The sequence below is a fragment of the Ceratosolen solmsi genome, unplaced genomic scaffold (genome assembly GCF_000503995.2).
Source record: "Ceratosolen solmsi marchali unplaced genomic scaffold, CerSol_1.0 scaffold3, whole genome shotgun sequence".
Lineage (NCBI taxonomy): Eukaryota > Metazoa > Arthropoda > Insecta > Hymenoptera > Agaonidae > Ceratosolen > Ceratosolen solmsi.
In genome coordinates, this window is record NW_011948428.1 from 993,306 (window position 1) to 1,009,461 (window position 16,156).

General features: G+C 37.2%; 1 protein-coding gene across 1 annotated transcript in view; it reads left to right on the plus strand.

The window, feature by feature from the left end:
* Positions 1-11,018: 11,018 nt before the first annotated feature.
* LOC105363683 (uncharacterized) overlaps positions 11,019-16,156 on the plus strand; it is a 199,366-nt gene continuing 194,228 nt past the window's right edge. The window contains exon 1 of the mRNA XM_011501434.1: positions 11,019-11,178. Within this exon, the coding sequence (XP_011499736.1) occupies positions 11,019-11,178 (160 nt within the window). The remainder of the gene's footprint in view (positions 11,179-16,156) is intronic.

Below are 16,156 nucleotides of genomic sequence, written 5' to 3' on the forward strand. Positions count from 1 at the left end.
CTCTCTCTCTCTCTCTCTCTCTCTCTCTCTCTTTCTCTGTCTGTCTGTCTCTCTCTCTTTTATCATCTCTCGCCCTTTTCATCTCGCGCACACATTCAATTCCCCCTAGCCTCTGACCGTGTGGTCGTCCGAAGAACAACAATCCGCATTTGCATATACGAAGGAGGTGGTAGGAGGCAGCGGAGATGATCTGCTGCCGCTCGCCGCTACTTTGCTCGCGGCGAAAAAGAGCAGTCGAGCCGAGGGGAGTAGCATTAGTGGGGAGGGACGTAACAGACACACGCATACAAGTGTATCCAGGAGAGAGAACAAAAAGAAAAGGGACGAAGGAAGGAAGGATGCGTAGGTACGCGCGCGCGAGCGAGCGAGTAGAAACCGGTAGGCGGATGCCGCAAAAAGAACGCACGGAAGGATCGATAGGATGGTTGGTGGGAGCTGGGAAGGGAATGAGGTTAGACGCGTACGCAGGGCTAATTATTGATGAAAATTGCTGGCGCGCATCCTTTTTGCACATTGGTGCCATCGTCACGATGGTTCTCTGCTATTTTTCGGGGGCTTCGAGACGGTATGCGTCTTGGGAATTTTGTGCGCTGCGTTGTTCAGACGATGGCAGCCACGCGCGCCCATTGGTCGTGTCTCAACAATGTTGTTGTCGTCGTCGTTGTTGTTGTTTTTTCTTTTAATTTTTTTCTCTCTTTTTTGTAATATCGCGTAGGGTATGGCGTAGGAGCTTTTTGGATAAAATACTCATTGTGTTTTTACCGTGAAAATTTAGTGGCTTCGGTGGACAGGATAGGAGGACGGCCGAGGGGGAATATAAATTTTATATACTTAATACCGCCATTAGGTGTAATAGAAAGTGAAGTAAAAAGTGGAAAATAAAATATGCTGTGGCCGGAAGAGAAATCCTTTAGTTGGGTAAAAGTTTAATATTTTATAATGCCCGCGCCCCTCAAAAAACGATTGCGAAACCATGTTCCAAAGTCTAGTAAATTTAGATCTTTCCATGAAATAGCGTTTGGCGGGCTCTTAGCCTTTTTCCTAACTCAATTAATAACGGCCATAATTCATATTGATATTAAGTATGCATATATCTAACTTATTAATGTTTGCCGCCGCTTATATATTAATATTCCAAACACGTAAATTGTTTAAAGTTTTTGCTATCGGCTTGTAATGCGCTAAGAATTTTGATAGCCTTTATGAAATTACCCAACGAGCTTTTACGTACAGTTGAGTTAAGGTTTTTGCGCCCTTAATAATTTTAAGAATTTCTACAGTAAAGATATTAAATTAAATTTAATAGCTGAAATTTTTTACCCTACTATTCAAATTGTATACTTCCGCGGCATTGGCTTTCATTGCCTGTTTATTATATAGCCAGGATTTATTTCTCCAAGATTATTTGTTTTTCAATATTCATGCTAATACAATACATTTAATTTAAGAATTTACGCTTTTACTCGAATATCATAATCATCGAAAGCCATATACTTGGAATTCCTCCTACTGGTAAATACTTGCAGTATAGTAATTGAATATTAAATTCTTCGGTGCACGATCTAAAATGTTGTTTATTTCTTTCTTTCTTTTTTTTTTTTTTAATGTTTTTGAAAATGATAATTAACGCGCGGCACACGTGTTTTGATGCTGATTATATCCTTGATTAGCGTGTTTCGCAAATCGTTCGAAATGTAATCGTGCATCCTTCTTTTACTTTTCATTTATTATTTTATTTCTTTATTTTTGTTGCTGTTGTTCTTTGCTTTGTTTACATAAATTTCTACGAATAGCAACATTTAATGAGATAAAATATGAATCTTACGAGCGAGAATGGCCTTTTGTTAATGTAAAACTCGAAGCTTCTACCATCTTCAATTTTTTCCCAATTATTGCTGATAATAATATTCACAGACCGATGTTTTGTATATTATATAGTGGCCAATCGATCTTAATGTCTATTTAAGAAATTATAGTTAATTATATAATCGCTTCATATTGTATATTGCTTAGCATTAATTTACTATTCAAACGAACCAATCTATGAAATTTTTCAAATTTTTTGGATACAAAAATAGCTATTAACCAGACCACTTTTTATGATTTTGACTCTAACGACTTTTACGGGAAACATTACTCTCTGAGATATGTCAATTTCGTATAAAATTCCCCGGTGATTTTTGTTCTTCGAGCCTCCCGTGTAGAGACGCATGCGAAAAAAAGTCGTCATGACTTCATAAGGCAAAGAAAGAGAAGGACACATACACATACACACACGCGCGCGCGCGCGCGCGCGCGCACACACACACACACACACACACACACACAGAGACACATATATTAAGAATAATGATGCTTTACGTAGAATGTCAGAGTCCGTGAATGAATTTAAAATAGTTTATGAGCGTTGATATCATATTTCTCAAGACGTGGTCTTTGAAATACAAAAATCGAAAATACTTCCACTCGATTCCGATATTTTTCAAGGCAATAAATCCTCGACTTCTTGTCAGGAATTCAATTAATATCATAAACAATTAGAGGTCCATTGCAAGGCAACAGGATTCTCAGTAAATCAATTTAGTTTCGGCAAAATGAATTTAATTTCCGGCAACAAAAATCCAATTGAGAATGGTGCCTGCAAATTGCACTAAGGGTAAACAATTGCCAAAGTTGGAAAAATGTCGATGATCAAGAGGCATGAAAAACATTTCAATTCCAAAAGGTCTTCTCGATTACACTCGACGAAAAGGGAAAGGTTGCAGTTGCCGCTGCATAGTATTGCACGTAAAAAATAAATGAAATTGCCATGCGAAACCGTCGGGCAGAAAAAGGAACATGTCAAGGCAGAAACGGCTTTAGCTGACAGTAAAACAAGAACAGACAGCGAGAATGCGAAGAAATGAGAGATAGAGAGATTGATAGATAGATAGATAGATAGATAGAGAGAGAGAGAGAGAGAGAGAGAGAGAGAATGGTATAATTAAAAGAAATAAACCGTTGATTTCGAGTAGTGATGAATTTATTTACGCTGTCGTTATTAAGATAATTTACAATGTTTTTAGTTCAAGCGCTTATGACTAATCGCATTTTATATTATGCAGGCAGATCGATGATGCACGAACGGTGCCATGATTTTTTTCTCTTTGGCGCATCGCACCAAGTGTTGGCGTCAAAATAAAAGTAAACAAAGAGAGAGAGAGGGGGGGGGAGGAGAGCCACTCACGAGCTCCGCGCTTTATAATGGGAGAGTCGACAATTGCGCGCGTTTTTGATACAAATCGCGCGGCACCCACAAGCGAATGAGAAATGAGGGTGAGTGAGGAGTCGATCACGGTGTGATTGCTCAAGATGTAAATCCCTCGAGAGATGAGGAGTAAAATAGCGCTGCTGCCATTAAGAGGACGGGGAATACGAGGCGCGGTGCTTCGTTCCTTGCTTCGTTCTTTATTTCCTCTGTCTCTCTCCCTATATATATATATATCTTTCAGTCTCTTTGCCTTGCTTTGCTCACCACGGGTCGATGATTCGGCGCGCGTCAGGAGGATGCGTGCGCCCCGATGTACATGATAATACGCATGGCATATAACAGTCTGATCATGTATTGTTATTCCGAGCGTGTGTGCGATTGATATACAATAATAGAGATTTGTAGGCGCTTCGAGAGTGGGAGGGACGTGGGCGCAAGCATATTGATTTTTAGAGAGCTGCGAAGGCGCGGAAAAATTTAATTCCAACGACTGGATTTATTAATACGTCTGTATCTCGAATTTTTCGGAAGAAATTGCGAGGTCGCTGATGGTGATACATTTCCTGGCAGCTGGAGGCGGGGGTGTTCTTATTTTAATGAATAATTACGTTCCCATTGGATTATTGTTAAAAGGCCAGATTTTTGCTTTGTAGTTGACATAGTATATTACGGAAATGGTGATTAAACGATTATTAGTGGATTTTGTAATTCCATCCTGTCCTGTAATGACGTTTTGTGCGTACGAAAAGAAACGAAAAAAAAAGAAACAAAAAAAAAAAAGTTGGAAACTCAATGCGCCCGATTGAATAATAAACTTTGATTTCAACGTGATGGTCGTTTTAAAGATGATCGGCTCTAGTCTATCCTATATTTATAGCAATACATCTCAATTGTAAAAGTATTCTCAAACAATTATATAATTTTAATTTATTTTTTATAAAGTATATTTCGCCCTGGATTACAGCTTTTTGATTATGACAAGTTCATTACGAAAGATTTAGAAATACTGTATCTATTTTTTTATTCAACTTTATTTTATTTATGAATTGTTGGTTCGATGAGAAATTTACTTGTTGTCCGGGGTGGGGGTGGGGGGGGTATTTTTCGATACATGAAAAAACAAGAGATAGAACTGCTCTATTGTTGCCTTTGAAATAACGTTAGAAGTTTCTAAAATGTAGGCATTAATTATTTTGAATCAGTGACCTGAAAAATGTAGCGCTTCCAAAAAAGTCTATTTATTGAAAAAAAAAACAACAACAACAAGAAAAAGAAAACAGAAAAAAATTCATTACCATTCTAAAGTATAAAAAAATAATTTTTATTTATTTTGAATTAGATGGGATATCCTTGAGTTTTACTGAATTTGAAATTTTTTTATTAGCTACTTAATAAATATTCTCTATTGCTATTCTTCAATTTAATATCACGGCTCTTTATAATTTAGAGGAGACTTTTAAAAATATTTTCAGAGCGATAATCAAGGATAATTCATAGATGAAATAACAGTAAAGGTTGAGTTTATTTTCATCATACGATGGACATGGAATTAGTGTATGTGACATCTGAGGACTCAAAAGCTTTAATTTCATGCAAGTTTTTAATATTATTGAAAATAAATTGACTGACTGATAATGCAAGATTATAACCAACCGGAGACGCATAATACGATTTCACATCATAAAGGCGATAAAAAAAGACTTGTCACATCGGCGGAGTAAAAAGTCGACCAAATGGAAAATCTCTTCGATCAATTTATGCGGAACCGATAGTAGATATAGTAGACTAGACTGGAAAAAAAAAGAGATTAATAAGCAACCATTATAATAGGTCTTTGCGTTAAGATATGCAATGAATGCTTGATACGTACGAAGCTTCCTCATTCCCATATGCAATTATCCACAATGTACCTGCACATTTGTAAGATAAAAAAAAAACAAGTAAGAGTCGACGCTACGTATAACTTCAAGTTCGGACCATCCATTTATCTTCTCTATGTCAATGAGTAAGCGCATTTCGCATTATCGCGGTTAGGAGATGACGATTGGTAAAAGCAAAAAAAAAAAAAGTTAAGAAAGCGCCATTATTATAAACGCGTACGTACAGAGCGAGATACGTCGCATTCCCAAACCCTCGCAATAATTCAGTCACGTCAGTTATCCCATTGTTGAAACATTCGTGCTCGCGTATTACGCTCTAATTGCATCATGTCAAAGGTACGCGGGCGCGTAAGAGAGAGAGAGAGAGAGAGATAGAGAGAGAGAGAGAGAGATAGAGTTGTAGTGAATGAGTTAGTGTGCGCGTGTGTGGGTGCGTGGGTGTGGGTGTGAGGGAATGGGAATGAGAATGAGAGAGCTGGTAATCTCCAAATATTCGGTTGCGGCGAAGGACTCGGAAATATTATATTATTCCAAAGAGTCTAGCGCCATCGTAATCTTCCTTGCATCTTGTACCGATGCTTTTATTATTGGATTATATTCCACCCTCTAATTCGTTTCTTCGCATGTCTTCTATTAATATGCTTGGCTCCGCTTTGTTAACCTCACGATACTGCGAGGAGTTGGATCAAAAGTTCACGTAATGTTCGTCAGCATAGAATTACATTTTCTTTTTATACTATTTTTTCATCTATCCTAGGAACTTTTTCGCGATTCTTGTTTCTCGATGGGACACATTCCTTGTGTTATATAAAGCACCGTAGAATTCCAGGGGGCATCGCCATCCTCGCTACGATAGTGTTTGGTGAATAATTTTATACCCCCCCCCTCCCTCCCTAACCCCCGAGTCGAGAAGATCGACGAGAAATTCTATTCTCATCGTTAAGCACTGTACCTTCTTTCCTTTGAATTTTGTCATGATATCCAGTCGACCTGGCGCACATCGTCTCTTTTCTTATGTAATTTTTAACAATAAATAATAATAATATGCGCGACTTGATTCTAGTGTATGAAAATTGTTTCTTCGCTAATGGAATAGGAATCAGAAAATAGACGTGGGAATGACATATAAAAATCTAATGCTCGCGAATCGAATTCATTGGAGATTTTATCGTAGAATATTACATACCGAGTTTTCGATTTTTAATCAATCAATTAAAATATTTATCTTTACCGTGACCTATGTTTATGTTTTTGGAATTTTTAAGGCTGTTGCCACCATGTTCGTGCCAATTTTCATTAATAAAAATTGTAATGTTTTTACATCCATCATTGGATTTCGATAAAGTTTATATTTCTTTTTTTCTCAATGTCGTTAATACAAGCATCCCGATATGATCTATACATTCTGTCTTTTACATTTTGTATTTCGCCTGTTACTTATAAGACACGATGTATTTATGTAGCTTGAGCACGTCCTCTATATGATTTAGTCGTTTAAATTTATTTTTTCAATTTAAAAATATTATATAAACTTTCAACTAAAACTTTTATCAAAATTGTTCAAATATCTTGCGTGCTTTGACAGTTAACGAATTTCGAAACGAAATTCATGTTGCGAACAACACGTTGTATTGGACTCGAAGTATGATCAGTTTATTTATTAACGATATTAATTCCTCACAACATATGGAAATCATATATGTGTGTAGACGCCCTCGCACGCACTCACGCACCCGCAAACACATATGCTTGCACACACACACGCGCGCGCGCGCACACATATACATATATTTCATAAGCAATATAGTTTCAATATAAAATATATTTGTGGTAGAAAAAACTATTAATTAAATTTCCTGTATAACGTTTATATAAAATAATTTAGAAGTAATGCATTTACCTAGTTGGGGTATTAATTCTTGTAAATAGGGTCAGACTATCAAAAAAATTTCAGTTTATTTTTCATGAATCAATAATATCTCATATCGAAGTTTTTAGAAAAGCTTATTTCAGTTATTTTATTAAAAATCTCATTTATTTTTACGGTGAACGAGAAACAAAAAATTAAATTAAAATAGCAATTAAAAAGATCTTTCGAAATGCTCAAGTATGAATACTAAATTGCACATTCCATGATAATGAAATGCTTATGTATTTACTGCTAAATCGGAATATCCTCTTGCATCCTTCTTCATTTAGTCAGAGTGTATGATTCGATATTTCATATACTTCAAAAAGGGTTCTTCTTTTTTTTTTTTTTTTTTTTTTTTTTTTTTTTTTATCTTAATCAATACATCAATCAATATTATCTATAAACTTTTATTTACATAATTATGTACATAATTTACTGTAGACAAAATCTTTGACCATTATTTGCAAAAAGTGTGAAATTAAATGAAATAGCAGACAACAGATGCACAACGGACAAATCTTGTTGTGATCAAAGTTGAAAAATATACGGAAAATCTCATGGTACATTCACAGTAATATCTGTGCTTTAGCAGCTCGGAGTTTGGAAAACTATTTTAATTTAGAAAATTGACGGATTTAAAGGACGTTAGTCTCATAATCTTGCCAATAGCCAAAGAACATTTTTAATTGAAGAAAAAGCTCGCTACCGATAAACAATACGCGAGTAAGAAAATCACGCGGAGCTTTTAAAGCTTAATTCATGGGCAAAAACACGTTACACGTAGCTTCTCTCTTATCTCTCCCCAAACTTTTCTCATTTTATAATGTCACACTCGTAACGGTAAAGCATTACGCTCCACGATCGTGCAAAACACTGTAAGTCTTGAAACAATTTCCTCCCGCGGGCTCTTCGAGTCAATGACGATTTCGCGTTTGCCACGATCGAGATAAAAACAGTGGCTAAATAAATTTACATCGCTCTCAGCAGTACGGGGGCGGTCGAAGGGCAACCTCTCGCAAAACTATCATGCTCGAGCAGCCGTAAGGCCGTTCTTTTTTCTTTCTTTCATTCATTCTTTTTTTTTTTTTTTTTGTTTTGTTTCGTTTTGTATTGTTTTGTTTTTCCATCACTCCGACACGTACACATAGGACGTATTATTCGGGGCGGTTGACACGTGCTCTCCACCATCCTCTCGGTCCCATCTCCGCAAACAAACGATAATCGCATTGCCCCATTAAATGATAGTGCAAATAATCGGAATTGGGATAATATTATTGCGGTCGGAACAACTCGTGTGTATTTACCTGTCCGGGGCTGCGATGCTTTGTTCGCTCGGCGCGAAAATGGGCAAACACGAGGTAAGGCGGGGACGGCGGGGACGGCGGCGCTAGCTCCTACGAAGGCAGTTCCAACTAACTACACCCCGGGATTTGCCAATTAGCGATTCGCTCGGCCAATTCGTCTGCTTCTAAGCTCCTGCGCTGCAACCGACGATAATGATATATTCGCGGATGAAGATGAAATTGCCCAGCGGTTCGCCATTTCTTCAGCCTCCGTACTGTCGCATTCTAGATTTATGGAGTGTATTCAGGCCGATTAATTAATAATAATAAGGCGAAGAAAATTGTGTGCTTAGAAGGGATGTTACTGCGGCCGCGGCACGTACTCGGGAAATCTAAAATTCATTCGTCCCGTTGCGATGCGCTCGTTTATACTTCATAAGCGCACAATCGTATGAAAATGTGCTCCCGATAGCTCTGTGAATACTCATTTATTGTTCAACATTGCTCTATGTGCTATAAAAAATTTTTTTCTTCTACGACTAATCAGGGACGCCGCTTACCTGCCTTAATAATCGCCTGCCTTACTTTTGAAATCCAAGTGATTTTTACCTCATGTATATAATTTTTTTTTATAAACCACACCTGTTTCAAGATCAAAACTATTCGGCACTTTGGCCTATTTGCCCATTGGTTTACGAGATCTTGCAATTAGACCATTATTCGAATATGCAGCCATAAAACTGTTTTATATTAACTGAATGTCTACTCGCACCTTGCATATTCCATTCGAAATCCATAGTTAAAATTTAAATTTAAATCACTATATATAATGCAATTCATGTGTCGAGTCAATTTTGCGATGCGTGCTGCTTTTTTTCTTTTTTCTTTTTATTATTATTATTTTTTTATTTTTTTTTTTAACTGACGCTATATTTGGAGGGTGTCGAAAAAGTTATCGGCACGGCGATTTTATCACTCGTTTCCTGCCGGATCAAGGCCAATGATATAGCTCTCTGAAAACTAATTAAAAAAAAAAAAAAAAATTCTACCCTGATTATCGAGTGACAATCATAAATTCAATCGTAGTTTAATAAATGCGCGTCCGCAGTTTTGAATGACGAAAGATGGGGAAAGTAAAAAGGAGGAGCACGAGACAAATCATATCTAGGCAGCGTGCGAAGGAACAAATGAAAATGTCAGATATAAAACGTTAGGCTGGAGTCGAGGGTTTGCTCTGCTTAAACATTCAATTACGAATTTGCGGCTGATAAATTTTTTCTCTCCCTTCATCGGGTCGCCGTCGCATTATTGCGTCCTTTCTCTTTTTCGCACGAGTACCGCCGGTGCATATATGGTTTCGTCGAATTGTCCAATGTGATTTAGAGTTGCTAATAAAACGGCAAATTTATTTCACGCGACGCTCCTCCACTGTGCTTTATATCAAGGGCCAATAGATAGAGACGACGATTGATGGGCTTTAATTTGAAGGTGTAAAGAGGGGGTGTTGAGGGGTTATTGAGACATTGGATTCGGCGCGTTGGGAATTTTTTATGTTTGTTTGCGGACGCACGAAGCAATTTCGAAATTGATATCATAATTCATACTTATACGTTAAGGTGTATACGTTTACTTGTTTCATGTTACAGTGACAAATATAAAATGAAAATTCATTGCCACTATCGTTAACCTTATCATCGTTCTTATTATTATTGCTCAACAAAATTGCTTACCACGTGGTATATTTGACTGGCTATACGTTGGCAATGTTTTTTCACCATCGAAAAGCCTCAATATTTATTTTGAATATTATAATTTACGACAAGTCGAGTAAATTCATATACTTAATTAGCTTTACTTCGATAAATTCCATTTGAAACTAAATGACGCTTTTACGTAGCACATTTAAAGCAGTTAAAAATAACCAATATCCACAGTAGATAATAATCAGTTCATTAAGTCATTGTAATATTTTGCTTTAATCAAGATGAGCGTAAAATGAAGTATTCAATAGAGTCATCAATCTCTTTTCAGTTTTATCAATATTTCTGAGCATATCTTGACTCTCATTTCCTCCCTTCCCCCATCACTCTCTCTCTCTCTCTCTCTCTCTCTTTTTCTCTCTGTGTCTCCCTCTCCCTCTCTCTTTCTCTCTCACTATTCGAGCCGTCCATTATCTTTTTAACCAACTCATTCAATTTTATCGTCCATTTCACTTAATTGTCCCACCCTTCTCACTCTTACACGTTTCTTATCTTCGCACACCCTTCATATTTCTCCCTTCCATCACTCTCTCCCTCTCTCTCTTTCTCTCTCTCTCTCTCTCTCTCTCTCTGCGCGCTCCCTCCCCAACTTTTTTTTTTTTTTTTTTTTTTTTTTTTTTAACAACCATGTTCATTCAATTTTGTTTTCCATTTCGTTCAATTGTATCTTCAACTCGGTCCTTCTTCTTCCTCCCTCTCTCCCTCCACACCGCATAAGCCAACAACCATTCCACCGTACTCCTCCTCCCTTCCCAACTACTACCCCACTCGCGGCATCTCATCGACCAACTCACATGCTTGCCGGCAATATCGCCGAGCGGTAATATTTATATGGCTGGGGCTCTCTTTGTGCTAGATGCGGGCACCCATAAGCGCGTTTATGTGCGATTGAAAGGCTCGCACGTATGCTAAGGCGTATCTTTGTGTTGCAGGATGCTGAGTGATGGCGGTAGTGGCGGTGGTGCGGCGTGGCCGAAGGGGAGGCTCGCCGCCGCCGTAGCCGTCGCCCCAAGGACGAGGACTATGGCGCTCCCGTTGCCGATGCTGCTGATGCTGCTGGCGCTGGTCGCGATGCCCCAGGCTCGTGCCAACGGTGAGTCACGCAATATTTTCCCTCATTGGCCCCCGACAGGCGGCAGCCTCATTTTTCACCGAGTGCGCGGAAATTGCGCCTGTAAAGCAAGGGCTCGACGAAGCTCGAGAGCCTCCCGCGAGATTAATAAGTGGCCGAGTCCCGGCCAACATTGGACCGGCAATGTTCATGCCGCGTGAAAATGTTTGCTCACGTGAGAAACTGTCATTAAGTGAGGTAACGTCGGGTTTACCGGAGTGAAGATCTTTGGGCCGAAGAATGGTTCGTCCTATCCACTTTTCTTCCACGACTAGCTGAATATCGCTGTAGAACGTAAATCAACGGTTGTAATGGGATTCGCTTCATCACGAGGATTAGAAAGTGGTAGGGTTAGAGGGCCGGGCGATCAAAGGGCATCGGATGGCCGATTCGCCAATGGGAACTTTTTTCATTCGAGGCGCGTTTCATTGCGAATACCGAGTAAATAATAATATTGCCATGATTGCCCGAGGAAGCATTAATCACAAGTGCCAATGAGTAGGTGCGAAGTCAGAAATCTTTTTCTGCCGCGATTAATAATGGCCAATAACAGTGCCTAGAATTTATGTTTATTGGTAAATAAGGAAATTTCGAGTGGAAGCGAAATGCTCATTAACTATTGATATAAATGCTTATTGCGAGCACATCATGACTCGGTAATTTCTCGGCGTCTGATATATACACCGGTGCTCTATATCAAATCTACCCGACGCCAGAAGCGCACTTGACATGTAATGCTCCGTACGTATTTGTACATGTCAGTATATATCGTATGATACTTAGGTGGTAGCGCCATTGGAGTGCCTAGGGCTCTCTTTCTCTCTTCCCTTGGCCCTCCCGCGCTCTCTATTCCTCTTGAGCGATGCTTCTTCGCTCGTGCGGAGGAGAGTGGCGGCGGCGGCAGCGGCGGCGGCGGCGGCAGCCTCTTTCGCGCAACTCAAGGGAGTCGAATGTAATTGCGCGTCCGTTGAGAGATGGAGAATACGGGAGAGATTAACTCCTGAGACTTCGCTGCCGATCCTTAATGAGGCCTACGAAAGAAGCTTGGTAGATGGAGGGAGAGAGAGAGAGAGAGAGAGTCTTAAGAAGAGTGGAATTTTTAAGCTTTGTTTTGCGGATTATGGAGTGCGATAACGCGGATTTGATCGAGGAGTGGTTCGGCTGTTTTCGCAAGCCATGTTTTTTTAATTAGCGGGTCGTATTGATAGAGTAGCAGCGTACCATCGTGCAGTTTTTACATTACAATGCACAACGACTTATTTGCATATCGATAAAAGCGCGTTTGATTCGTTTGCCGCATAATGTGACCGATGCGTGAATAAGTGAAGAATGTTTGAGAAAAACACCACTACGCCGCCGACGATTACATATTCGACAATTGGCTGATGTTGGCTGCCCTCGTTATAAAGGCTGCTAGCTCGTAGCGCAACAGTTTATTAAATAATTTTCAGCACAGAAGACGTGTTTTAGTTGCCGAGCTTGGAAATATTATCGCGTCGTTAAAAACCTACTCAACTTATCACGCGAATCTTATTTATTCTTGGATTATTTAAGGCAGTTAGGGGTTATTAGAAGAATAAAAAGATTCTGTGAAGAAGAACTTGCGAGAGGCAGTTATTTTTTTTTTTACTTGGGAAATTATATTTTTATTTAGCAATTTTATACAATTATTAGATCGTTTATCGAATTATAATTTGGAAGAGATGAAAAAATGCACGTTAATTTTAGCAAGTAACGTAACTTATCTATAGTTTAATTTTTAAAAATGAAATAAAAACATAAATGACGCTACAATAATTATTGCTAAACATAATATATATATATATATATATATATATATATATATAGATGAAGAATATTAGGGATTGCAGTTTGGTAAAATAAATCAATAATAATTCCATACTGTTGTGTAAATGATAATTTTTTTATTTATTTATTAAAAAAAAATTAGTTCTCTATTTGATATTGTTGAGTGACTATTATCGCGGGCAAAAAATATTATTCGCAAGTAAATATATGAAGTAAAATACCGTTGCAAGACAATCAATCAAAAATAACATTTCTGAAGTAAATTATATTTGCACAAAAGCAAAGCCATTTTTTTCTTTTCTCGTATGGTATTCGTCAAAGATTCGCGAGCTCGAAAGTCACGAGAGTTGCACAATGTTTCCTATGCGCATGCGTCACGCCCACTAATTCCGTCTCTTTTTTCTCTAGAGCTCTCGTATACAATAAAATTGCCATAACAAAGGTAATTCGCAGTGGATAATTTTTTTATTATGTAAATTAAAAGCGCAGTTAGTAAATTTGAATTTGTATTCACAAGTATTTGCGGATAATGTATTATAAAATTTAACGGAGGAAATTCGGAACGGAGCTTTGACCGTAAGGAACGATCATTTCACAACGCATTCTTTTCTATATAGAGTAAACGATCCTTTTTTTTCTTTTCTTTTTTTCTTTTTTTTTTTTTTTTTATACAATAAACCACATGCCGCAGTAGTACGCTTTTTTACGCTAAATATCGTACAAAATATCTAACAATATTTGCAATATAATTGCTAATTATTCAGCAGCTGAAAAATAAAGCTGTAAATTTTAATATAAACGAGTATCCAATATAATTGTGCAACGAAAGAATAGAATTATATAATAGAATTATTTATTTCGAATAAATTTCTGTGCTTGGCGCGACATTTGTACAACGGGACACGCTCGTACGAATAGTCATTTGAGAATGACAATTGAAAATAAATCAAACTATGATTTTCGCAAATTTTTCAACCGTTATCTTCGGTTAGAGTGAGCGAGTTTATTGATCTAAAACACATCCGTAGCCAAGAATGAAAATCTCACTCTAAAACTCGCGGAAGTACCGTACACTATGCGTGATGTAGCCGCCAATGGATATTTCGACGTTGGCATTTCGATAATTCGTTTACCTCGTCCACATTCAGCCCCCACTGACGAAAACGCCATACATCGATCGTATAACGATCTCGCTCTCTCTCTCTCTCTCTCTCTCTCTCTCTCTCTCTCTCTGCCTCTGCATGGTGGCGGGGGATGTGTACGTAACGTATGCATGAAATATGTGAACATACGTACAATTCGCGGACTTACAAATTAGTCCAACGCGTAATACAATGGAGGGAAAAAGCTTTGCTCTCAGAACGAACGGCGCGTCCGTATCGAATAATTTAATAGGAGAATCGATGTTCGAATTTATTTTCCGCGCATTAGTACTTACTTGGTACTTGAAAAGGATGGTTGAATTTATTTTACCCTACGTGCTTTCGTAACACAAATTTAAAATCCTACAGTATTGGTAATTTACACTTTATAATAATACGATATAACAATTCTTCATTACGTTTGTAGGATTTTTACTGATATTTCTTCATCGCGTCAATTTCAATGAACAAATGACGATAGGCTTAATTAATTTTTTTTTTGTTTATTTTTTTTTTTTCATAAATGTGTTAATACGAATATATTGTTATTTCCATTTATTTTCGAAAAACTTTTCTTCGCTCAATCAACTCGATCATTTCTTTAGTCTGAGCACAACAATACATTAAGTAGCATTGATTAATTATTGTATTGATTTAATTTTATAAATGTTTCAATCATTATTAGAGTATCAATTAGAGTATCAAGATTAATTGAATATTCGTTGTTTACAAAAGTTTCGTTTACTCACCCTTATTATTTATTATACAATTGTTTAAATGTGTAATTTAGACAACAATGTGACAAATACGTTTGTAATTGCAATGAATAGAGTGTTTCAGCAATGTACACTCATTTCAGTTTTATAATCAGAATTTGTCAAGATCATAACTTTTTCTCATTTAAAGAAAATATATCGGACAACATTATTAAAAAATCTAAAATAGATAAATGAGCGTTGGCAAATAAATGGACAAAGTAAATAATAAAAGCTTTATACTTGAAAGTAATTATTTACTTGATATTTTTTTTTCTAATATGATAGCTTTATATAAACAAATGGATGTAACAATTCGCGCTCGTTAAAAGCAGAAAACTCATAAAAATAAATAAAATGTATAGTTATTGTATTGCTTTAGGTAACGACAGTTGTGTAAAATACCCCCTGGAAGTTAATAAACATAAAGACAATAACGGCATTTAGTTGAAATTATTCGGTTTGAAATACTATTAATACATTATCTTTCTCAGCCTATCGCCAAAGAAACATTTATCACGATAGACAAACATATAAAATACATTCCAATATACTCATACTCCTACTTCTCATTGATTAATGAATCAAAAGTAAAGAAAAACCCATTGAAAGTGAAATTCAAGCATGGAGGAATATTATGATGTCAAGTTCCTTAATTTTGGAGCGTCATCAGCCGCGTCATTCCAAATAAGAGCGACTTGTATTCTTTGATAGTAGTTTCCGTCAAGAGAATTGAAAGTTTGTCTTCAACCTAAGCGTATTTGGTGACGAGTAAAGCACAAAAAATAAAAAATAAAAAAAACGTAAATAACAACACGAGACGGATGAAAATAGTTGGTCTTAAAGTAGAAACTTGGCGCCAAACTGGACACGAATTATCAGTTATGCGAATCAGGACGTTTGATATTATGATGGAATTAAGAGAAAAAAAAGTGAGCGAGCGTTCGAAAAGGTGGGATTGTGAATAACCGGAAGTTAAAAATTGGGTGGCGAAACGTTCAAATTTCTTTCTCTTTCTGTTTCTTCAATATCATTCTGTACTACTCGATCTTTATTTTCATAAATCGCTGCGCTGCTTCAACTATGGCGCTTTATCATTTATAAACGAACGTGTTCTGTCCATTGATTTTACGAGTCTGAAGCGCTGATTTTGCCGAATCGCCGTATTGTACGAGCCGAAATGTCATCATAATACTAATTACTGCGTTACTAACATCAACAACAGCAGCAGCAACAACAACAACAACAACAACA